This window comes from Pogonomyrmex barbatus, unplaced genomic scaffold (genome assembly GCF_055798465.1).
Source record: "Pogonomyrmex barbatus isolate J1 unplaced genomic scaffold, ASM5579846v1 scaffold7, whole genome shotgun sequence".
NCBI classification, from domain to species: domain Eukaryota; kingdom Metazoa; phylum Arthropoda; class Insecta; order Hymenoptera; family Formicidae; genus Pogonomyrmex; species Pogonomyrmex barbatus.
Genome location: NW_028297171.1, coordinates 10374756 through 10400917, shown reverse-complemented (window position 1 = coordinate 10400917; position 26162 = coordinate 10374756). Strand labels below are relative to the sequence as shown.

General features: G+C 42.0%; 3 protein-coding genes across 4 annotated transcripts; 2 read left to right on the top strand and 1 right to left on the bottom strand.

Annotated features, from left to right (window-relative positions):
* The first annotated feature begins 180 nt into the window (after window positions 1-180).
* Window positions 181-2643, top strand: LOC105433206 (G kinase-anchoring protein 1). Its single transcript, XM_089082946.1, has 6 exons — window positions 181-612; window positions 751-816; window positions 1126-1357; window positions 1473-1730; window positions 1826-1980; window positions 2055-2643. The coding sequence occupies exons 1-6, from the start codon at window positions 430-432 to the stop codon at window positions 2085-2087; spliced, it is 927 nt and encodes a 308-aa protein (XP_088939072.1). The 5' UTR covers window positions 181-429; the 3' UTR covers window positions 2088-2643.
* Window positions 2644-11227: 8584 nt separating this feature from the next.
* On the top strand, window positions 11228-23359 carry LOC105432748 (uncharacterized). Of its 2 annotated transcripts, XM_089082940.1 has the most exons (4): window positions 11228-11379; window positions 15799-16178; window positions 20699-22066; window positions 22455-23359. In XM_089082940.1, exons 1-4 carry the CDS (start codon window positions 11333-11335, stop codon window positions 22619-22621), a joined length of 1962 nt encoding a protein of 653 aa, XP_088939066.1. In that variant the 5' UTR covers window positions 11228-11332; the 3' UTR covers window positions 22622-23359. The 2 variants fall into 2 exon arrangements, with proteins under 2 accessions (XP_088939066.1, XP_088939067.1); XM_089082941.1 differs by lacking the exons at window positions 11228-11379; window positions 15799-16178 and adding an exon at window positions 19133-20436.
* On the bottom strand, window positions 23094-24383 carry LOC105432674 (uncharacterized). Its single transcript, XM_011647594.2, has 2 exons — window positions 23843-24383; window positions 23094-23655 (listed from the first exon to the last, which is right to left on the bottom strand). The coding sequence occupies exons 1-2, from the start codon at window positions 24047-24049 to the stop codon at window positions 23434-23436; spliced, it is 429 nt and encodes a 142-aa protein (XP_011645896.2). The 5' UTR covers window positions 24050-24383; the 3' UTR covers window positions 23094-23433.
* Window positions 24384-26162: the final 1779 nt, after the last annotated feature.

Genomic DNA, 26162 nt, shown 5'->3' with positions numbered 1-26162 from the left:
CGACCAGTTGACCATCCTGCGTCATTATGTCGCATCGTTGAACACAACCTGAACGCTGGGCGTCTGGACATCGTCGACTACCACAACTCGACACTCGCGGCGCTAGTGTCGCGATCGCTTCGGTATTGTATAAATTACCGTTGTCGTTGTCGTCGTCGTCGTCGTCGTCGTCGTCGTCATCGTCGTCATCATCGTCATCGTTGTTGTTGTTGTTCAACGGCGTCGTTCAATTATTCTCAGCGCGCGTCTCATTTGACGATCGCATCGCTGTTTTAGACATTTTACGAACCGTGACGTCGACATCGAGATCAATCGCGGTCGACTTTTTTTGTCAGCTTGTCACCGCGTCTCCGCGGTTTAACGCCGGAAATACACGGTTCGCCGTTGCGTCAATCTCGAAGTGTGTCTTCGTTGGTAAACTACAGAAAGATGGCGACCGCTGTACCGTCGAGATTCGCCGTACTCAGTCTCGAGGACGACGATTACAAACCGAAGAAAACGCAAAAGAGCGCGACAACGAGCAAAACTAACGCCAAGAATAAAGGCGACAAGTCGAAACAGCAGCAACAACAACAACAGCAACAACAGACGAATAAAAAAAAGCAAAACAAAGTACGACTCGTGCATTCGTCGTTGAGTTTTTGTTTTTGATTAGCCGGCGAAACGTCAACCGGATGCGACGTTGCGGCGGGAAATCACGACGTTTCAAATTCTTTCGACGAGTGTCACGTGTTCTTTTCTTAATTTCAGGGAAAAAAGAAGAAAACGAATAATGACGATCAGCAGTGGGAACAATGGAAGCAAAAGGATACGATGGTAAAATATCAATTTTCCATTAAATTGTATGATTAACAATTAGTAATTCGTTTCTTGATTTTACATCAGGCATTTATTATGATCAGATATATATTTTACAAATTATTTTCATGTATTCCTTTGGATCTTGTTTCAACAATTTAATTGTACAAAATGTACAAATTTTTTAATTTTCCAATTTTTCTTTTACTGGAAAGTATATGATTCAATATTTAAAATTATTTTTGATTTTTTTAGATGTGTTTGTAATATTTGATAATTGTATATATCATAATTTTTTCGTCTTTATCATATGATAATTATCTTAAGGCTATCGAGGAAACGTTTGAGCAAGAATTGCATCAAGCCATTTTGCTATCAAAGCTGGCATACGAAGAACAACTAGTTAGTGTAGCAAAAAATGAAAAAGAACAAGAACAGAATAAAAAACCTGGTAAAAAGTCGAAAAAGGCGACAATGTCATTGGAAGAATTTAATAGTATGGGAGTAAATGCTACGGTAGCACCATTAATAAATGAATCTGTAGATACAAAATCAAGGGGTATGATTGTATTGATTAGCCTATGAATAAGTGAAATATATATATATATATATATATATATATATATATTAATATAACATTAATATAACAATTAAGTGATTATCTGATTCTGTAGAAGTAGATGCGGAGTTTTTTGAAAGGATGGAGAAAGAAACGAAAGAAGAAATAACAAAAGGAAAAGAAAAAGATATATTGAAAGCTAGATTAAATAAAATTGACGACGATATAACGTTTGCACAATTAAGAGTGGAAATTGAGAAACGTGACGAAATAATAAGTCAATTGAGAACCGAAGTACATACTCTGAAAGAAGAATTGACACAAGTTAAAGAGAGAAATAAAAAGCTTTATCAGATATTGTCACATGGTGAGAGTAAGTATTGCATTTCTACGAAATTGCTCAACTTTGTATTTTTATATTTTTATATTGTATTTTATATTTTTTGTAATCATTCTTTTTTCTTTTAGTGAAAGATAAAGCATCAGTCTTGGCTGAAGTCGCAAAATTACAAGAAATACGAGACGAGCTGACATCTGAAGTTGCTTCTCTGCATGCCCAATTGGAGCAAGAAAGATCTAAAACACGTACATCCAGTACAGATGTAAAGACATCTAAACAAACTGTAAGATTCACATGTTTTATTGATTTTTCTTGAAATTAGAAGATTCTATATTTAATATATATTGTGTATTTCAGAACAAGAAGAGGCCGGCCAGTGAAAATGCCTAATTCGCTTTTTGCGAAAACTACTATTGTGATCTATAAATTTTAATTAATACCGTACATATTGATTAAGTAGCAATTTGAAATGAAGGAATATTATATTTGTAAAAAGGAAATTTGTTTTCTCATACAACATGTGTTGTATTAATTCATTATAGATAAGTTAAAGATACGTCAGATAGCAAGATAGTTTTCCTTCCACGAATGATATATTGTGCAAGCAAGATTAGTGCGGCCTATGTGTCTGCATTTTATTTCTGTTTTCTTTTTAAATGATCGTAATGCATACTTTATTTTTCATATTTTTTACTTTAAGTTAAATATTTTTTGAAAACGTTACATTACAGAAAATTTTCTGAAGAAATATTTGTTAAAGCTCTTCCAAATAAGTATCTCGTAACGTATTGTATTATCTTCCGAATTGTATATTGGTATACATACACATTCGTGTGAACATAAATATATATATTTATATTCACATATGTACACGGATGTAGAGGTATGCTAGTTAATATACATATTATATTACGTAAAATATTTTGTAATAAAATATTCTACAGAACATATGTTGAACATTTTTATTCCTTTCATGTTTTTATATACTTCGGCTAATATATTTTTTATTGCCTGATCTGTAAAATAATTCGTGTAAAAAATTGAACATTTAATGTGGAAAGGAGAATTTTACATGTTATTTCTTCGATAGTTTGATAGGTATTACTCCATAATGTTTTATTCTATTTTTTATATTCATTTACATAGAAAAACTTTCCATAATTTTAATTTTAAATCTCCAGAATATATATATATATATAGGATAATATAAAATGATTAAATATTTTAACTCTATTCTATAAAACTTAACCGATTTGTCCATCTTACTGGCTTTTGGAATTATTCTTTCAAAAAGTTATTAATACACAATTATTCTTTGTATCTTTCTCTGTTAATAAAAATGTATATGTCTATAATGTTAAACTAAAATGAATTTATATTTGGGTAATTTCATGCAAAAGTTAAATTTCGTCCGTTATTTAAAAATTAGTGAAATGCAAGTTTTGTGAATAAATACGTAATGCGGTTCTAAATTAATGTTCTGATTTCTGAATTTGGACAGTTTTGTTTCTGCCCTATGCGATCATCAGCATCTCCATCTGCCAATTTTCAGTCCTTTCAACCATCCCAGTGGGCGGTGCTACGCCCATTCGCTACGATACTAAGCTTCATCCGGATTACACGTGCGGTTGCGCATTTTTATGGAAATTTTTTGTTCACTTTTTCTGCCTCGAGTTATTCCACGTGAATTTTTTTCGAGCTCGCTCCCGGCAACTTCAACATGCAGTTCGATACGTTACATCTCACGTTCCGATTCTTCTTTTCTTTTTTCTCTTTTTTTGTACGGCTTTGCTCCATTCGTTCTCCTGTACACTGTAAAAAAGAGAATTTTTGTATTCCGCGTTAGCTTTATATATGTATTATGCTTTGTACAAAAAAAGCCTTCTTGTATTTTATTTTCGATCGTCTTATCATCTCTCGATAATAGAAAATTACATGGTTATATCAATCGCGAAAATCTCGACAGCTTATCGAAAGTATAAAACACTATGATCAATACGATAATTTAATTTTGTTCAGACATTGTGATTTGTGTAATAGAGCAAGGACAGAGAAGCGCGTCCTCGTCTCTTTTGACTGAAATCTTGACCAATAAAAGGGACATTAGCGCTAAGTGGACGCTTCGCCTACTCGGGCATAGCCCTGTTTGTTACACGAGAGCAAGAGGGTGACGAATGCAAGAGGGATACGTTTAGCGATAGGTATAACTGCCACCTAATTTGTCATATATATATATATATATATATAGAGCTTTCTGCTATCGATATATCCAATTTTCAAGAAATGGGAGAAAGATGCGCGCACACAATACACGTACAACTGTACTCTTTACGAGAGAGATGTTATATATTTTTTTATAAACAACAGGAGGCTTGTTTCTTACACTTTGTGATTAATAAGAGCTAGTAACTCGTTAAAGAAAGAAGACGTGATAAAACTATACATATAGGCACATTCTTCATAAGATTCAAGATTAATAATCCAATGACATTATGATGTTTCAGAATAATTGTCAGAATATATAACTCTTCAACAATAATTATCGTACTTTTATTTTACTGAAAATAAAAAGTTGTTTTTTTTTTGGAATAAAACGCGATTTTCTCGAATCCATCACTGTTGCAGTAAGAGAAAGACAGATGTAGAGGAGAAGGGATGAGAGAGACAGAGACAAGTGGGAAGAAGAGGACGTCGAAAGAGAACACGGTAGATTGAGGGTTTTAGGACGCGCGACGGTATAGGGGGTGACAGTGGGGATTCATTATCTGACAGTCTATTGTCATTCCTGCGGGCTGAGATTTTGCTCGGGCCAAGAGTACCGCGGCATTACTGTGCTTGCCTATGTGTGTGTGTGTGTGTGGTGTGTGTGTGTGTGTGTGTGTGTGTGTGTGTGTGTGTGTGTGTGTGTGTGTGTGTGTGTGTGTGTGTGTGTGTGTGTGGTATGTATGCGTATCTAGGGAAAAGGGAGTAACGAAATATGATATCCTCTTTTTAAAAATACGTTTGTTGAAAAGTCAGAGCCTTCAGATGGCTATGCATTTTCTCCTGTATCTAGAACGACACGCGCGAGTATCTCTTTATTGTTTTCATATTTATAAGTATTTTTTTCTAAAATCATTATTTTTTTTCTTCCTTGTTATTAACGATTTGTTATACATCAAACTTGTGAAAAATCCTGCTTATTACGAATGTTGAATATTTTATTTTAAAAATATAGTAAAACATACAGTCGCCATTATCCTTTTCAACTTTAAGCTCCCATCCACAAAATTTGATTTTTAAAATTTGATTTGTTGGTGAATCCAACTTGAAATTATAGTAGCAATAAAAAAAGATAATGGAATAAAGTTAAATGTGCGAAGAGACGCGTCTCGCGCTCACGGGATGACTGGAAACCTCGCGATGCTTCTCTATTTCTTTTCAACGGGAAAGCGTACCGTGTACGCGCGCGCGATATATTAACATAAAAATGTCAAAGAAAGTAACGCTTCTCAAAAGCGATCGCAATGTTATTTATCAGATACGTGTTACGTGTCACTATTCGAGACAAGATGCGAGAAACAGAAAAGACGAACGGAAAATTAATTGGAACATTAGACAGGAAAATTAAGGAGACCCGAGGACAGCGGAGGAGGACTCTTGTTGTCACGACGTTATTCATCTCGTGTACATCCGCGGTGTCATTAATGCTCTCTCCCGCGGATACAGCGGCATACTCCAAGTGTGTGTATCGTACGTATGTATTGCCAAGCGAAGAAATTAAGACTAACGAGGAAAGTATTTCTACGTCGCGGATGAATTTCCTGCCAACGACGGAAATGAACTTTCCGTAGGATAATGAGATGGCGCGAGATCTTCGAGTTTCGTTCGATCGAAATAATATCCGGGAGGATAACTCGTCAAACGACACCTGGATTCGTATAATTCGATACAATCAGAAGCGAAGATACTCCGCGAGGATCTCCTCGCCTTATGGCGACGACGTTTGATTTTATATCTGTTTTACAAAAGCGAACGGAAAAGGAAAAGAAGTGAAAGTGGTGATGCAATAAAGGAATGACATTTGGTACGATACGGATTCACACTTTGCCATTTTATAAATAATATTTATATTATATTTATACAGGTGACGACGCATTAGTCGAGAAAATTTTATTATTTTATTATTTTATTACGTGTCTTACTATGGAAGACTCGAAGACTCGTGATAAGCTCATAGGTATATAATCTCACATTTTGTATCGTATCATTTACAATTCATTTTACAAAAGATCTATTTAAGGTAATTTCCGAACAAGTTCTTTATTACTCGATTGGTAAATTTAGCTATATTGTTGTTTTTCAAGTTTTTTACTCAATGCATGTATATGTTTGCTTCAACATCTGTAACATACGATATTAGAGTTATTCGATACCACCGTCGTGCCAGTTGACGTACAAGGTCTCTCTCAATGGTAGTTTGGATCATTGAGCAATTATAATCCGTATTGTCGCAACCACTAGACCTCTTGAATACGTAATGTGTCACGAGTCAGATTACATCGCCAAGATCAAGTAGATTCCGCATAATGTATCCGTATCAAACGATCAAATCGCGTCCATATTCAGCACATCGTTCGGCAAATTGACGCTCAAGACAAGATACATGTTGCAAGGTACATCTTGCTCGATCTATCGAAACTTGTTATCATCATGTTATCATCATGTCGAAGCTTGATATCTATCTACCGATCGCGTATCGACGAGAAAGTTTATATGTATGTACATCGTATAAAAAAATGTCCAAAAGTACTCTTAAAAACATATCACTATCACTATCACTTTTCGATACGATTTGAGATTTGACATACGTACTCAAGTACTCAAAAATATCGTATTTCGTATCAAAACTTTTATAGTTCCCTTATTACACAAAAAAAGAAAAGGAAATACAAAAGTGCTCTGTCACAAGATGACCAAGACGATCGAGAAAAAAAATGTATAAAGAGGTGTAAAACGCGGTGACGCGGAAAGTCACCCCATCTCTTTGCCGAATCGTAGTCGTGATTTTAATTATCGTGATTTTAATTATCGGATCGGTTCGAATCAAGGGGGTATTCGATATTTTTACGTACCGAGGTCGGTGCTGCGCGGTGCATCGCGTAGAGTCCGCCCCCGTCCTGTCCATCCGTTCATCGATGCACGCGCGCACACGAAACGATTAAAGTTTTACAAGTATCGATTCTATCACGGCGTTAACGTTGACAGACAGAGGGATCGTCAAAGAGCATAATAATTACTGCCCGAGCCCGCAGAGAAGAGGCTCAACCCTTTGTTCTATAGTCATTTTACGAAAAGGGGCTGTCCGCGCGGGGGATGCCGCGAAAGGGTCGCTCATGGTTGGAGAGCATCCGTTTCAACCGCACCGCATTATGTAATTGATCTGAGCCTTTCCTACGAATACGATCATACGCTTCGAATGGATCTTGTCTCTCGTGCTTGAAAATGTCAAGAGAGAGGGAGGGAGAGAGAGAGAGAGAGAGAGAGAGAGAGCAACGTCACTTTACGTATTTGCGATAAGCGGAATAGAAGAATATCGCGATTCACTTTTCTTCTTTCTTCAATTTTATTTATCGGCTTTATTAATGAATGATGAAAAGGCTAAAGATGCGACAGTTTTACATCGTTTACAAAGCTGATTAGAAAACGCTTTACACGTTCGTGTCAAAAGAAATATGATTCTCGGTACGATCTAACGTGTTATTTTTTTTTTTTTTTTTTTTTTTTTTTACATTCGCCATCGATGTATTCGACGGCATGCGGATATAATGTAGAAAATCCGCTCGTTATAGAGATCTTTTTGCGCATTTGTATGGGCAGGGGAGATCGTGTTGCATCGAGGCGCGTGATTCACAGATTTCCGAATTTGCCGGAAAGTCATAATTAACAGAGGCCGATGCGTGTAACGACGGACACAATTAGAAAATGGTATACAGCGCGGATTCCTGCCCTCTTTCTCCCTCTTGTGCCTGCCGCCCTTGCCGATGCAGCGCGATTAATGCGCGCCCTCCATTATTCATTTTCGTTTATATATTCGTCGCGGTAACGCGCGAGGGGGACAGGGGTGCGCAATCCCCGAAAAGACAATCAAACGGGAATTATATCATCAGTCCGCGAGTTCGCTCTCTCTCTCCTCGCGCGTACACACGTACGAGGCCGCGCACACAACCGCGCACATCCCGCGACGGTAGATATTTAATTAAAGTTGTTTGCGCGACCAAGTTCGGAAACTTTGGGGATAACTTACCGTCCGGGAAGCACCACACCGCGAGGAAGGAGACCGCGTTTAATTGTCCCCGCATTAAATGCGTCCTTTGAGTTATGTTCGTCATCGCGTGTCACCGGAAGTCGCTATCGAGCTATGCATCACCGCGCTATATACCGCGCCGCCAAATTTATTAATGCCGATGTCCAATTAATTCTTCTGCTTTTCGGTAGTCAATAGTGTGTTACAAATATGCGTTACAAATATAATATAATATTTCATTTTTTACATACTAAAACTGCCGCTGTTTTGCATCTTATTGATTAAATTAATTGCTTTGTATAAATTTTTTTCATACATAATTATGCTCATATAATAACTGTTCAATAATTGTACACTTGTAGATATGCTAAAAGTAAAGAGCTTTCCGCCACTCTTACTCGGCGGAAAGAAAAAGAAGAAAGAAAGAACTCAGAAGAAAAGTACGCACGACAATCACACACAGATTTGGGAAAGGTAAGAGATAGCGAGGTAAGAGATAGCGATAACGAATATTCGTGTGGCGTTTCCTGAGAAACGAGAGGCCACGCGAGATCACGTAAACGTATTCGTGTCAAAAGCAGCTCCGGTCGAGACCCGAGTTATCCTCTGCGACCCCACTCTGTCATCTCGAACTTACTTCGCCTCCTTTCAACCTCCGCACAGCCGCGGCTGTTATTTCATACGTGATATTCTACCTTTCCCTCGTATATATTCCGTCATGATTTTTTTTCTCGCTATGCGTAAAATGTGAGTTACGTTTATCGAGCATACATTTCGAAAACGGATGGATCTTTATTGCGAAACAGGCGGTCGCAAATTAAATTCACACACGAGTATTCATGTATTCCAATTCCACTCTTGTCGCGCGAAAGGATTTTTTTTTTTTTTCAAAGAGAACTTTTTTTAAAGTTTCATTTATATAAATTGTATTTTATCTAAGATAAATGAAAGACTTGAAGATTTCAAAACAAATCCGTACAAATTGCATCGTAGATACTTGGACTATCGCCAGCAAAATCTCTTTCCACACGATTCGTCGTACATGAATACTCTATTTAGGGAATAAATATTAAATTGCGAAACGTTCACGCCGTCTATCGTTGTACTTAATTTCTGTAAAAAGAAAAATTTTCTGACACGCAGCACTGTAAAACTGTAAAACTGTAAAATCTCAGTCGCACTACTTGGAGCGCGAGTGCATGTCGAGTGCATGCATGTGATCACCAATGTTTCGCGCTCTCTCTGAAAAGCTCGCCGTGATAAAGCTTCTGTCGTTTCCGACAGGACGCTGTTGCTCGTGCTCGTTGAGTCGCGCCAAGATCTCTCTGAAAGCCCATCGCGGCATGACGTCGCGATGCTTTGGATTATCGCGTTAACATATACTACTCCCTCAATTAAAACGCGAATTTGCATCAAATTTCTTGAAAAAAATTATTCATTTTATCAATATTAGATTACATAGTATTTTATTCTTTTTCGGACCCCACACTTATTTATAAAACTGATTTATTTGATATTTTCTAAAGTGGACTCTACGATTTTACGATTCTACGACTCTACGAAGGGACGAAGTAATAAACGCTTTTTAACTTTGCGTAAAATATTATTTTCGTAATATTATATCGATAAAATATAAGTAATATAGGTAATATAGGTAATATAGGTAATATAGATAAATATAGATAACGAATAACGACAAATGATAGAAATACGTGAAGAGAAAGTCATCTTGAACATTCCATGACATCTTTTCTCTTCATTTTATCAAATATATTACATTATAATAATTTCATCGCTTCTACATCTTGCGTTACTTGCGAACCTGAGAAATATCATAAATTTTTAAACGAACAAATGTCGAGAAAACCCAATTCAAATGTTCGATTTACCAATCACTTTGACACGCGATCCATTTACAGCTCTTGAGATAGATAGTGTAAGAAAACTTAGTTAGGAAGGGAGAACAAAGATCTCGTTTCATACATTATCTTGATAAAGATAGTCACGCACGCATTTTCGTGATATTTAAGGATCACGGTCGCTCGGAGGCGGTTTCGAACTCATCGCATCTCTCGCGCCGGAGGGCAAAGCGGATTCGCAGGATGCATATCCGGCAACCTGTCGACAACAAGGACCCAATATGGGAAACGTGCAATCGGGCCGACGGAGGGTTACGGCCGCCCGCGCGTGTATCGCGCACATGACACACGTTCACGTGCGTGTGTGCGTGCGTGCGTGCGTGCATGCATGCGTGAGTGCGTGCGTATGTGCATGCGTGCATGCGTGCGCGCGTGGGTCGCGTTAAGTGTAGCGTAGCTCTATGATTCTCACCCAGGCTCATTCCATCCATCCCCATCCTCCACCCCCGCGGAGCGCTACTACCCCTTCCAATGGCGCGCGCGCGCGCGAGCACGTCCCCCTTGCCGCTACTGTTCCCCGATCCTCCCTAAACCGCCCCGTGTCGTCCCCCGACGTCGCACCACGTCGTTGCTGTCACCAGGCTGGCAGTCGCATCGTATCGCAAACAAAAGACGAGCGAGCGCGCGCCACTCATCGCTCGCGCTCGATGCGACAGCGAGTGACGTCCCCCAACACTCTCTGCCTCTCACCCTTGCCGAGCCCACGCGACTGCGGCCATCCCCCGTAAGCCCCCTCCCCTACTCCTTCGTCGCTTTGCTTCTTCTCTTTCCCTCTCTCGCGTGACGATTCATTCTCCTTATCGCTCCAATTCGCACCCTTCTACCCAAATACGGATACAGTTGGACGGAGAAGGAGAGACCGGCACGATTGGAACGACGGACCGACAGAGACGCGGCAGAGAGACTACCACTCTTCCATCTACTCTGCCTTCCATCCGGTCTCTGTTGTCACCCCCTCGACACCCCCTTCGACGCCACTGCCGCTGCCGTCGCTCTTCTCTTCCACGGCTCTACGGTTCCTGCCCGCCTGCCTGCCTGCTTGCTTGCTTGCTTGCTTGCTTACAAGCCTGCCTGCCTGCCTGCCTGCCTGCCTGTGCCTGCTTGCCTGTCCCTCAACCCACCCTCTGGCCTACTCTTCAAGCTTGATTCTCCCGCTCCCCTCCCCCCTCTCTCTTCTCTCTCTTTCTCGAATTCCCCGCTGTTGCCCCCGTTTTCGCTTGGTTCTCTTATGCCATCCTCTTCCTCCCGTCAAAACTCAAACCATCGGCGACCACCACCATCATTGTAGTCACCCACACGCCACAGCAGACTCCAGGCAGGCGTACCGTACAGCAGAGCTATCTGTTGTTATCACCAGTTATTTGCATCCCTTCGTAGTCGGAGGGGCGGCCGCCGCTCTCTACCTACCGTTCTGCCTGCCGCGAGAGAGGATGAGTGGTAGATGTGGATGGAGAAGAGGAAGGGGCGTGAGAAGCAAGTGGGTGCGGAAGTGGGAGAGAGCAGGGGGAACTTGAAATTCTCGGGAGCTTTACTTCCCGGGAATATTACGCACCCCGCTGCGAGCTCTCACTGCGAGCGCGCGACTCGAGTGATTCCTCATCTCTCGCTCTTTTCTCTTAAACCGCCTTCTCCTTTCCCGCGCGCCCCTTTTACGTGCCCCGCGCGCGCGGAGCGACAGATGCGCAACACCAGGATAAATCTCGATTAAACGAGCGCGCGGCCGCGTCCAACGTCGGGCGGCCTAACGGCGGCGAGAGCCGCGATTTCGCGAGACAGTCCGCGATCGAGGGTGTAAGAGAGTCTCGACGTAAGAACGAAAAAAGTCAAATACAAATCAATGATGCTTTGATTCCCGCATGCCCAGTTTTACTTTTAATATAGCATTTTTTGCCATCTGAATTTTGCAAAAATTATGAATTTACACGAGTCTTCTCTCACGGCTTTAACCACCAAGTCGAATTTGAAACGTATCGTTGCTAGTTATTCATTCTTTTCGTCATTTCGTCGCGAGTCTTTCAATTATAATAAATAAAATTTATTCGAATATCTCGATATACTCAACACGATTGAAGATTTATATAAAGAACATTGACTGAGATTTAAGATGTCGAGATTTAAGAGATTGTTTTATTGAGAGATGTTAATTCAGAGATTCAAAATAGTTTCACATCACGGATTTTCTAACGTAAGAAGAACGCGCGTTCGCATTAAATGTATATTGTATGTTTACGGAATATCAGTGTTTCATTCGTGTTCTCGCACTCTTGTTCACCAAAGTCGGATTAATGCAAGGGGATTACGAATGTATGATCAGATTTTTGAGTTGCACACAATGACGCGTCCTTGAAAAACAGCATTATCGAGAGAATAAGTTGCAACCAACGATGTCCTCAATTTTCACACGTTGCGAGTGATGCGGAAGAAGGGGAGAGAGATGCCGGGGCGAAGATACCATAGAGAGATCTAGCTATAACCGCATTGTACCGAGTACCCATATCGGCGAGAAGCGTTCTCGAATTCCGCCTACCCGGGGCTTGAGAGGGAGAAGAACGAGTGAGAGAGAATCGTAATGAGAAAGGAGACTAGGCGATAGGGAAAAGAGGATGGAAAACCGAAGAAAGAGTACTGACGAATCGCCGGTGTTTAAAATTCCTCCGAGACTTGGCTGTTTCGCGCTCTTTTCATCGCGAGAGAAGACGGCCGATATCGGAGGCCGGCGTTGAGGAATGCGGAAAGAGGGCAGATTGAGGTTGCAGGGGACGACCGAAAAGATGCGGTGGTGGTGGTGATGATGGTGATAGTGGTGGTGGTGATGGTGGTGGTGGTGGTGGTGGTGGTGGTGGTGGTGGTGGTGGTGGTGGTGGTGGTAGTGGTGATTGTGGTTTGGAGAAAGCTAGGAGAAGGGTTGCAGTCGGGGACAGATTGCCGCGGGGACAAATAAGAGTGTATCCAGTCGCCGAACGCGCGACGAGGCGAATTTCGGGTAAATTGTTTCCCTGCACCCTTTCTCCCTCCATTTCTCCCTTCTTCCTCTTCGTACTACCTCCTCGGGTACTCGAGCCCGCAGAAGAGACTCTCGGTCCCGTCGAATCGTCGATTGAAATTTAGGGTGCTCACCCGCGAAGGACGGACTGTCTCTACCGCGGACTCACGATCGCCCCCGTAATCCTCTCTCTTCCTCTTACCCTTTCTCCCTGCTTTTCTCTCTTGGGGACAACGATTTCGAATCGTCACGCTGTGAGCCGATCTCGAAGTTGATATATACATTCGTGCATCTCATTCCTCTTCCCTAATTTACTCAGAATTATTCGAAAGGACGATTGTGTTCGTCAGATTGAAAGTGCAGATTCAAAACGCACTTGAGAAATGAGCTATTAAATACACAATCTGCTCACAAATGGTAGCAACGATTTTGCACAAAATGAATAAGTAGATAGATTTTGCTTTTTTATATTGTTATCAAGAAAATTTATTTGAAAAATGACATATTCGATAATGTTTTTTGTCTTCGTTAATTCGTGTATCTTTACGCAACAAATATCCGAAATTGAATAAAAAAATCATTTCTATATACGTTTCATAATTTCTAGTAATGTAATTTGTATGCAATTCCTTATGATAATGCCAATCGATATTGAAAAAATGAAAAATAAATATCATCACGATAAATATCCAGCGAATTTAGCGCGTTAGTGGCACACGTGATGTGCGCAAGAGCGACAGCTCTGAGAAATTCTATACATAATTAACGAGCGAAACGTGTCGCTGGTGCGTGCACAGATTTACCCTGTTCTCGTCCACATCGAATCGGCCGCCGGGAGAGGATGAGGGATAGAAACGGAGCGGCGACTTGGACGACGAGCGAGCGCGAGCGCTTTCACGCGTTGCTACCCCTCGCGGTGGACCAATTAGCATCGTTTCACGTATGGTGTGACGTAAGTGGTCATCCAGTCTCTGTGTCGAGCAAAGAGAGCGCGACTGCGCGCCGCAGGAAAAGTCTCGGTAAATAATAAATGCCCGTAACGCGCCGCGATAAACTTTTGGCGCATTATTTATCTCCCTCCCATTAATCGACCCTCGCACGTTGCAAAAGAACTAATTATCTCCTTCCTAAGGAAAATGCTCGACAATGTTGTCAGAATAATTTATCGGCTCGCGACGTTACTTATTAAAACAAAAAAAAATGTTAGAAAAGAAAAACTTTTTACTTTAGTGAAATACACGTCAGAAGATTTCCAAAAGTTCTTTATTAACGAATCAGTATTGAGATTTGAAAACGATGTCGATACATCGTACATCGAGGAAAATCCAACTTTTGCGATACATTATTACTTATTTCCCCTGATCTCACGTCAGTATAAATAAATAAATATAACATGTGTCACGAAATCACATCAATTTCTCACGTAATTCACAGCTAATAGAATTTGTTGTTTTTAACATTTATTTAGAAAAAGAAAAGCGAATTTGTCGTAGAGAACCTTTCATGGCAAACATCGGACGTGGCGATTACGCTTTCCCGATTTCTAGCGAATTTGACGAAACTGACGTGCGTTACGTTTGTTAGCATCCATGTATATATGTTCTCATATCTATTGAAGGTATCTCATAGTCGCTCATCGAGGTGCGTTCCCGCGTGTTCGGTTCCGCGAGTTTTGCCACGCGCGAAACGCATCCGCACGAGGGAAGTCCCGATATCCTTTGAAATCTAAATCCGTGCGCGAAAAGTTCGACCATTATCGATCTAGTTACGAAATTTAGAATGTCGATGCGCGCGGGGGGGGCCGATCCCCTTTTCGCTCGAATATCTGCTTCTTCCTTTCTTCTCGCTGCCTCGAAAAGATTTAACATCTAGTCCTGCCTCGTAGTTATTCGTACGATACATCTTCTCCTCCGAATTTTCTCCCCGCGACAAAACGGAGAAACCAAATAAACATAAAAAATGATCAAGGAGTAATTTTGTTCAAATTTAAGAGAGAAAGAGTGATGCTTGCCAAAATGCAAAAAGAATGGTACACGAGAGCGATGATCGGAGACATTCTAATATTCTTAATTATCCTACTTGCGAGATGAAGTCCCGCATTCCACGCTCTCATTGTTTATAGCACGACAAGCCGTGGGGAATTCGTGGCAAACTATCTGACGCGTAAACGCGAGTTTTTCAATTCCATCCGGCTTTAGAGATCGGCATGCTCGATTCGATCCCTTCGCGACGACGTGTAAACACGTACGTATCGGATATATAGGTATCCCGTCGAAGAGACACCCCGGAATAGAGAAGCGAAGGAACGAGCCACGGGGTGACGGTGTGGCGCGCACTCGCCGGGGAAAAAGATTCTTCTTCGCCTATATCTGTTTTCCACTTTTTTCCCCCGGCAGGACTACCGCGAGAGAGAACCAGCCCACCCCTCTCTCCCCCGCATTACTCTTCTCTTTTTAGTGCCGCCCTCCTCTCTCTCTCTCTCTCTCTCTCTCTCTCTCTCTCTCTCTCTCTCTCTCTCTCTCTCTCTATCTGTCACTCCATCTTCCTCCCGTTCCATTCTTCGCGCCGCGAACGCGCGCGGTCCCTCCCTCGCTTCCTCCCTGCTTCTCCTTCCCTCCTCCTCCCCTCCCGCTCCCTCTCCCACTTCGTCTTTGCCTCGAAATGTGGCATTCAACAGGGCTTCCACGCTGCTTGCGGTGGTGCGGAATCCGCGCCGGTTTGCCGCTACGCGCGCGGCTCGGCACGGGGGGGGTGCATCGGGGAAATGATGCGCAGATTGGCCGGATCATCTCAAAAACCACCACCCTCCCGCCTCCTAGCCCTCCTCCTCTTCCTCCACTTCCTCCGTTACCTCTTTCATCCCCTCGCGCTCATGTTCATCCTCTACCTCCCTCGCTCTGCGTTCTTCCGCAGGCAGCGTTCCCCGTTGCTCTCGCACCCTCGTCGCCGACGGTCGCCAAGGGATGGAATACAACCCCCACCGCCACACCGCCACCGTTACCGCCGCCGTCGCCGCACCATCATCGAACAACCATCCCGACTGCCACGCAGCCGTCGACGACGAGTGACTGAGTCCTCCGATTATTATCTCATTTGCCGCCGCGGCCAGCAGCACGCGTCAGACCCCGTGCAGCGGTATCAGCGGTATCCTTGGACGACGGGGATCCATAGATCGTCGTTTCCGGCCGATCGGTGGATCATCATTTACCAAGCGGCACCAACTTCTGGAGGGACCCTCCGCTCGCGCCGTTCGCCGCTCCGCTTTCCCTTCGCTTGCTCTGTTGCGCGTGCAGGTGAGTGCGAGGGATCTTGAGGGATCGCTCTTTCGCCGCGTGTCATCGAGATCTCGCGCGACGACGCGGAAAAAACGCAAACGTGCGGATCGTTCAACGCGATTTTGCGCCATTTTTCGTACTTGTTGTTTCGAAATTTTTCAAATCTTTCGAACGCGCGTGTAATTGAATTACAAATGCCATTTCTCTTTTCGTCAGAGTGAGAACTATTATATATCGTATTTTAGACTAAACGTTTCGCGAAAGGAGAAGATACTTATTTATTGTTAATTTTAAACGGCATTTACGATCAATTAATTAATTTCGTCTTCCACTATATCGTATATATTTGTCGCATATAAATTTGGTTAACTAATTTTAGATGGCATTCTTTTTTTTGTCAAATGCAAACGCGGCGTATCTTTTTTCGCGGGACGATTCTCTGTTGTACACCATACGCGGCACTTAATGATACCGTTTAACTGGCTATTTCATATGCTTTCCGTTAAACATCTGCTGTGCATATCGCATCTGCATGATAATCAAAACGATCAATTCTGTAAACGCGTTGTTTTCTTTTGATGTACAAGAATATATCGCAATTAACGCCATTATCACGATGGCCACGATAATTTTCATCGCGTAACAATCATAATGGCTCGTCTTTCGCATAATGTTATGATAATATTTATCCCCTCAGTTTTCAATTTGCAAAGAGATTTCATCTTTGGTATAATCTTGGTTAGATAATATTTAGACGGCAGTTTTATTAGATAAACAGTGTCCCTACCGAGAACAAAGTTCTCCTAATGAGACATTTTTGAGACATTTTGTATAATATAATATAATGTTTACGCGCGTCTTTCTTTTTATTATTTCGATCTTTTACACTATGCGGAAATACAGCTATTATCGTCTGAAAATTCATGTATTCTGATTTTGAGAAAATTTATCAAATAGTGTTGAATAAATAATATTTGTGTGTGTGTGTGTGTGTGTGTGTGTGTGTGTGTGTGTGTGTGTGTGTGTCACGAAGCGTCACTATGAAATAAGTATCAGATGATTATTATTTCTTGAAGATGCAATCTTTAAAGTACGTCCAAGAGTCGTGAGACAGATGCATTTCTTCGTGTGACATGGAGAATAAAATGCTTGAATTACGCAAAGAGTTCAATCATAAAAAAAGTCTGGATTCTACTGCGATCGATGGCTTTTTCTCCCTAAGCAAAGCAAGAAAATCTTCTTGCGAGAGCGCAATAAAAATATTTATATAAACGTGAAAGAATCGCGCTATTCTTCTCTCGAAGAGAAGTTAAAAGAATTAACTGTGAAGCTAATCGGTATGAAAAGATACGAGATTTTAAGTTTTAAATATTACTAGATAGTGCATTTAATTATATTGTAATTATTTATTTTGAAGATAAAATCACAAATCCTTCGACAGGATTATCAATAGTTATCGATTTATAATAACAGATTTCCAGGCAAATTGACATTTTTAAAAATACGCGTACGTACACGGAATATTTTTAGAAAACTTTCAAACAATATTTTTCGACAAGTTAACAATAAAAAATACGTGAAAATAGTTAGCGACTGAAAACATCGAGAACTGCCTTGGGGAGCGAAAGAAGCGCACGTTCACAATATCTAACAATGCAAAATGAAACGAGTTGCCACAAATTGGATGACGGTAATTATACCAAAATATTTCTTCTACAACGTACGTAATTTTTATAGGAAATACTATAAATTTAATAGGAAAATCCAACCAAATGAAAAAGTGCAATTCAAATATTTCTGACAATCTTTGAAATTGAAATGATGTGTACGCAAGATTTTACACGATGCAAGTCCACATGTATACATAGGGAAAAGACATTGGATTAAAAAAAAGATATCCAATCACATTGAAATTGATCAAAGTGATAGACAGATTGCAAGAATCCTATACATAGTGTTGTTACGTCCGACGGTCACACTAAACGCGCGTTCCGCGAGGAAGCCGCGCTCGGCAATAAACAATGCCGTTTAATAAAATACGTAGGCTTTATTCAAACTAATCAACAATAATTTCATGGACATACGTCTGTACGCCACGAGTCACTGCGTTCCTCGTAAACAACAACCGTTGTCCCGAAGAGCGCTTCACTTTTACTCCAAAATAGCGGCGGCTCGACTTCACTTGGCCGCAGAAGATTCGCGCGGTCATAACAGTATATGTATATAAACGAGAGTATAGCGAAAAGGGAAAAGTTATTGTCAAGTTGAATAAAAATAAAGCGAGAGGTATAATATACGTACATATATGGTTCATTATATATTTGATACGCTTCGCATCTCACGACAGAGATAGTGATGATAAAGCGAATATCGAAAGGAGGTTACAGGGATAGAAAGAAAGACGAGGAACGACAAAAGAGAGAAAGATGCAGGATCAGAGTTTAGGAGAGGGTGGCGGCGGCGACGGCAAAGGGTACCAGGGGCGGGAAACGGGGGCGGCAGGCCGAGGGAGGTAGAGCAGCGCGAATGCAAAATTTATTCGCAGCGACAGAGAATTGAAACAATCCGCCAATTAGAATCGTCGACGCGAATGGGATTATGCAGATTCGCGCCGCCCGCCCGGTGGCGGACGGGACTGGCAGCTGCCGCAGCGCGAGCGAGCTTAATTCAATCCGCCGAGTTGTCTTATGAATCGTAAACTGGCCTTCCCTCGCGCACCGCGTGAAATCGAGATCGTCTTTCCACGGCGACGGCGGTGACGACGGTGACGACGGTGACGACGGTGATGACGCGTCGTCGACGTCGGAGTGATTCGCGTGCTCTATCCGCGTCGCTCGCCTCAAGCGGAATAATAATATAACGTCCTCCCGTAAAGTCCCTTTACGATCTTTAGAATAGCTCTCGAGCTGGTACCATTGTCTCCTAAACGAGTCTCCGCGCGGAGGAAAAAAATCGTCGTTGCTCCGAAGAATTTCCTCTCGCGCACCGTTTCGAGCGAATGCTTCTTCTGGTATCTGGTTTTCCGGGAAAAATAAAAAATGGCCGCGTCTAAAAAAAACGCGAGACCAACTCGTTTTTCTCCAGGAAAATATATACAAATTTTGATAATTAAAATTATAGTAATTTGAAGCTTATAATTGGAGATTTAATGAAATGATTTAAAACAAATTCGAGAAAATTTTTTATGCGAAAAAACGCAGTCTCTTGTCATTACAAACTGTAACTTCGATATGCAATACGGATGGATGGAATTATGGCGGCAGCGGTGACGGCGGCAAGCGCCGGCAACGAGTATTTATCACGAAGAGTAAAACTGACAGCAGTCCATTTCCCGTTCGTCCTGCCTGTCTGGCTGAACATAATATCTCCTGACGAAACAACGTGGACGCCGTTTGTTTGGGAAACAATGGACCGAAACAATACCCGATCCCTCTCTCTCTCTCTCTCTCTCTCTCTCTCTCTCTCTCTCTCTCTCTCTCTCTCTCTCTCTCTCTCTCTCTCTCTCTCTCCGCGAACGCGCGGATACAGATCTCTTCTCCCTCCCCTTTCTCTCTTTATTTCTCTCTCTTTCTCTTTCTCCCTATCTTTCTACTTTCCACTTCTCGTTGCTCTTCACTCTTTCCACATTAAGATCCTTTCAGAAAAACCTTTGTTTTCTATTACGAAGAAAAATTTTTTCGACGATTGTAGTTTTTTCGCAAACATTCGTTCGTCGTGATCCTTGTCATCATCAACTAAGAATGTAAAATTAAAAAGATGAAATTTTCCAAATTGGTATTGTCTAAAGAACAATTTATCTTTTTCGCACAGACATTTTCTTGGAAAAAAAAGTCAACGGAAATTGATTAATATATTCCATAATACGAACTCAATAATGATAAAATTATTGTAAAGGCATTGATATCAATTGAAATGTTTGCATCAACGAGTCGCGCGAGAAATTCCAGATAACTTTGCGGAAATTCTCGCACTTGGACGAAAGCGAACGTGTGCTTGACAGAAATTAGTATTCCTTAATGGATGACGCGATATCCGGCTGGTTCATCCCGTCTCGCTGTAGACGCTGCTTTTCCTTGGTCTTAGACTTAAGGCCGGGAGCCATTCAATTAATTTCAGAAGACAATAGTAGCTCACTTCTACATCGGCAAATCGTGCCTGAACGCGTTTCGTGTACGCGTTCATTACATCGTCAAATTCACTGCTGCTTCGCGTCATTTACAGAATATTCGCGATATTGGAAAAACGAAATACTTGGAAAAATGAAATACAAATTCATGTAAGCATTTCTCTCTCTCTCTCTCTCTCTCTCTCTCTCTCTCTCTTACAACTTGTTAAAGATATTGTTAATTTTTACAAAGATAATAAAACAAAACTTACATATAAAAAAATAACGGTACGAAAATAATTGAATTAAATTTACCAGATAATTAGATCTGATAACGCCAAATTATCATTTAAATTAAGCGAAATGTAGTCGATATAAATATAAGAATTATATTAAAGTTGTAGAGATTATTCTATTTCTTTTATCAAAACAGCCGCCATAATGACGACAACCACGGGTGACCCATCGACTCTGAAGACTCCGGCTTCTCTATCGGGCGGAGATCTCGTTTCGCGCCTGTTGGCAGCTACTCCTCCGTATCTGTACAACGTGCCGTTGACGCCTCACAGTTTCTTCTTCAGCGAGATGCTACGCTCCTTCGTGCAGGCCAAGGCGGAGGCATCATCAGCCGGTGGTGGCAGCGGCGGCGGCGGCGGCGGCGGTGGCGGTGGCGGTGGCGGTGGCGGTGGCGGTGGCGGTGGCGGTGGTAATGGCAGTGGCAGCGGTGGTGGCGGCGGTGGTAGCGGTACGATAAATGCGCCGCGACGTCGCAAGCGATCCTGGCGAGACGCTCGGGATCGGCCGCTGGAGCTTACGACGAAGGAACGACCACATCACCATCACCATCATCATCATTATCACCAGCATTCGGACAAGTACTATCATTCTACGGCGCAACAGCAACCTCCTCAGGTACCGGCAGAGGCTCGTCTGGAGACCGACGGCAAGCGATCCGATGCCTATGCGGACACGATGGAGAGCAAAGTTGGCGCGTTCGACCAAAAGCCCAACTTTGGCAACGACATTCTTAAACCCATCGACGAGAATAAAACCGAATTTCCGCGGCAGCACGGCAAGAACTTCTTTGACGAACGACCGCGGCACTTTGAGCAGGCTCAGCCGCCGGAGAATATTTTCCCCGGCGGAGAAGCGCGAAAGATCAAGCCGGAGGATTCGCAGCAGCTGGATCGCAGTGGCGGCAGGAATTGTAATTTCGATAGCGGCAGGAGTTACGAAGATCGTTCAAAGAGTATCGTGCCCAGTCAGGATGTGTCGCCTCTGCAACTCTCGGATCAGAAGAAGCTGGACTTTTCGCGGGGTGGCCCCTTTCTGCCCGGAATGCCGGGCAGAGGATGCGAGGGCGTGCTTCAGGGAGTAAAGGGCTTCGCTTTGCCCGGCGCTATGTCCGGTCCGGCGGAATTTCTTCCTGGACCGTTGTGGTATCCGCCGTATCCGATGCCGCAGTCTTATCCCGGCATCGACCCCCTGCACTTCTTCATAGACTTACGCGTCTCTGGTCACATTTGGGATCGTAAACACGCGAACGAGCGACAACTGCCTTTCAAGAGTAAGCACTGCTCGGCCTTTAGCGTGCCGCAATCCAAGGAATGCGGTAATCGACCGTTGAATCTTACCCGCGACGAGGCCACGACGTCAAAAAATCCAGACGCGGAAAACACACGAGGTACCAATTATATTCTGAAACATCTCATGAAAACGTATCAAGACATACAACAGACAAAGATCTCCAGGACGGACGCGTCGATGGAGAACGAAGAGAATTCGAGGGAAGCGCAGCAAGGTAGGATATATCACCTTTGTATTTGCAGTTTTTTTGCGACCTTTTTCTATTTCCAACTATTATGTTTATTCCAACTCTTCTGTTTCTTTTTCCATTTGTCTGCTTAGGATCGAGATTATATGTTCTGTTCGTGACGTGTTTGTGACGTGTCCAAAATATTTTCGGAAAGATGAAAATGTCATTATTTCTATTGGCGATTATTTCCAAAGCTTCTCATCTTTTACGCTGTTATTTACATTATGATACATTAAAAAGTGCACTCCTCTTTGATATTTTTATTTTCTCTTATTCGATACCCTGAAGTAATCGTCGAACGTTATCTTCGCCATTTTAAAGAGACGTGTATGCTCGCGTAATAAAACGTTCGTAATAATCATGGTTTTTCAAGTTGGCGAGGACATCGCAAAAGTAGAAGACAACGCTAGTACGGTGACAAATTCTGAAGAAGAGAGAAAGGATTTGCGAGCTCTGATCGGTCTCGAATTAGTGGTAGACTACGTGAAGGAACCAAAGGATGACCCATCGATCGAGCAAACGTCGCAAGTAACGGAATAATTTGTCTATAACGAACGCGATTTGCAAAGGAATGCGCGATTTGCAAGGGATTCCCCCCCCCCTCTCCTCCCCCCCCGTAAAAAGACAGTCCTTCCATTTTAATCGCTAAAATAGTCGTGTAAAATAGTAGCGTTGTTATTCGCATTCTCTCGTGCAAGACCTCCGAAACTGCACTCGCGTTGATACTCTTCGCCACATATAGTATCTCGGACATATAGGACTATGCACTGCAAGACTGGACTTCTTTTTGCACGCACGCAGCGAGTACATACATATTTCCATACGATTTGAAAAGTATTTGCTTTAGATACTGTGTTTTTGGGAAAATTTCTTTCTTTCCATTTTTCATCCTTGATTTTCTCGCGTATACTTGCGAGAATATAGATTTGCGATTTATTACGATTTATTGAAGACACACTTATAAAATTTTATCGCGCTTACATTTTTCTGAAACATTTTTCGAGTATAATGCCGATCCATCGCACTTGTAGAACAGTATTGTCTTTCTTGACTTGATTCTGTACATTCCGAGCGATCAAAAAAGAAGCTACGGATCGTCTTTCGGCGAGAATCAAAGGATCGCATTAAAGATCTTATCGGAGTAAAACATCTCCGACGCGAATTCGACATGTGATATATACTGTAAATATTATAATAATATTCCGATGTATCTATATGTATCGATAGAAAATACTCGTTGTTGTAAGTTGAACGTAAAATAAAAGCAATGCGATTCAACTGCGTAACGTTCTTATCATCAACTCGCTTCCTTTCGTAGATGAATGAATGTTTAATTTTAACACGCGCGAGCGTTACGTGCTGTCGTGATTAGCTATGACGCGAAGTTCCAGGATCACTTCGCCCTTATTGTTGCCGTTCAGCTTCATCAATTTCCGACCTCCTTGCGGAACGAGAATGACGTCGTCGAAGCTGCCTCTTCTGGACGGTTCAGTTAATTTGTAATACGTGACTGGTCGAACCGCGTCTCTGCCCAACTCGACATGTGGCTTTTCCGGGGCGACAAAAGTATATACCTGATAAAGACGACACAGCCATCAACGATTAGCAAATTCACATCCTAATATACAATAATACAATAAGATAAAAAAGATTTGACGAAAGGAATATTAATGCACAAGATTTTAGCTATAACGTAATTCTTTCATTCGCTTTTAAATAAAGCAACTTCCTCGGCTTCTCGGCTTGTAATATTTTTCTGACCTTTCTGACCGGAGATGCGACGTTATCATTCTCGACGGAATCTCCCGCGGAGAAAGCTAGATCCAGATCGCGAGAGGCCTGCTGTTCTACGATCGGATAGATCGCTTCGTTGTTTCGCGCATCGTCTAAATTTTCCAGATAATAAACTTTGCCGTCGATGCAGGTCGTAACGGAGACAGCGACAACGAAGAGAATAGCGTTCTTCATATTTAGACAGCAGTTTGACAGCACTCGAAGATGCGACGCGCAAACGGTCCACGAAGATAATGGAACGAAAGTTTTCAGTGTATCGTGACAGACTTGCCGGACTTGCTAATCCGAGTAAGACGATTATTCGCATTGCCGTGCATAGAAACAATTAATAAAACATGCGTGACGCCTGACGGAATTAAAATGTTCTTTAATGATTTGGGCCAATGACGCGCTTGGCGACGAGCTCTCTCTCTCTCTCTCTCTCTCTCTCTCTCTCTCTCTCTCTCTCTTTCTCTCTCTTGTAAATTATTCCAAACGAGAGAAATATTAATCGAAGGAAAATGATTCGTCATTATAGATCATGTACTTTAAAAAGAAATACGGTACGTCGGTGGTTGATTCTACGCCAGGTTGATAACGTCAATCGACGACTTATGCGCGAATTAAACGAACGTGATCGTACATTTCAATACAGAGTGCATTCTCAGTGCACTCAGGATTCTTAAACTCTCTTCTCTTGTAAATTTCGCGAAAAAATGCATACCTTGCTTGAGATCGTCGTCTTTCTTTCGTATGTCGAATCTGCACGTTCCGCGTAAAACGGTTCGCGTCTTTTGCTTCTTAAAGGGAATGAGAGGGACACGCGCGTTATTGGGGCGCGACGAGAGATTAAAAACGACTTTTTTTTTTCGGGAGGATCGCTTCCATTGCGACCGAGGTGGTTGCATCGGCCGAACCCGGGTTCTGAATAATGCATGAAATTTGTTCCCCGGAATCGAATCGCGCCTCGTCACCGGCGCGACGGTACGACGACAAGAGAACGGGCATAAATCTAAATAATTTCAACCCTCGAATTTTTATTATTCCTATGACTATACGGTGGCACACATACGCAAGCACATACATACACATTCCGCCTTGCTCCTCGCTGCCTCGTGTGCCCCGTTGAATATGCATGCGCCGTGCTTTCCACACTTGGCCGGGAGTGTCGGACCTTTGTGCGGCAACTACCCCGCCTATGCACATTGCGCTTCTTGCATGCTACTCGCGCTACCTCGCGCTACATACTCGTTAGCATCACCGTTACATCCTGCAGACAAGAGCGTAATGTCACGAATGTCACTTTCAATCAATCAATCTTGCCGATATCGATTGACTTGCCAGAGATTTAAAATCATGCAACATTTTGACGCGTTTAACGTCACATCGTACATCGTGCGGTTTGGGATTCGATACCGATATTTATATATTTTTAGATATATAAAATACATTTTTAGATATATAAAATACATATAATAGATATCTCGTCGAACGAAAAGACGCATCATTGTGCGCGGCACCGCCAAGAAATTCATTATAAAATTCTAATTTGACCTCGCACATCTTATCTTTTAAATTGGAAATATGAATCGAGTGAGTTTCGTCACGATCCATCAATGTGCGCAATTATAAGATTTTTTTCAACGTAATACAAACACCATATCGAAAAGCGACGCGACATCTTCGTCTAAAGGAAAATCTAATATCTGAATTTTTGAACGGAGAAGTTAGTCATTACTCATTCGGTGGATCGCGATAAATCACAGAAGGAATTAACGAGCGGCGAAGATGACACTTGGTCCCCTCCTCGTCTCATCCTTTTCCTTCGCCGTTTCCAGCCCCGCCGGTGAAATATGGCCGACAACTTTTCTCATACTTGAGAGTTTTCCTGAGCAGCGCATCCCACCGTACCATATCGTACTGGAGAACGACGCGAGAGTAGGGGGAAGTTATCAAGTGATCGCGAGATGAGTGCTATAACGTAACACTACCAAGGGAGGAAAAGAGCGATACTTTTCGTCATGTTGGTATAAAGAGCGATCGAGAGAACTCTACAGAAATTATCATTTTCCTTCATGACTGTCCCTCTTTGAAAATTTACATCGTTATATTAAAATGTACAAATGTACGATGTTCTACGAGTTAAAACGTTAAATAAAATTAAGGGAAAATGTATGTACAAAGTAAAAGTTATTAAATGTATAAATATACTTCTACGTAAGATTTGATATCAAAAATAATTTATAATTTCTGAAAACTTATCTGCGAGAAACGATGTCAATTAATATTAAAAATGTTAATCTTTATA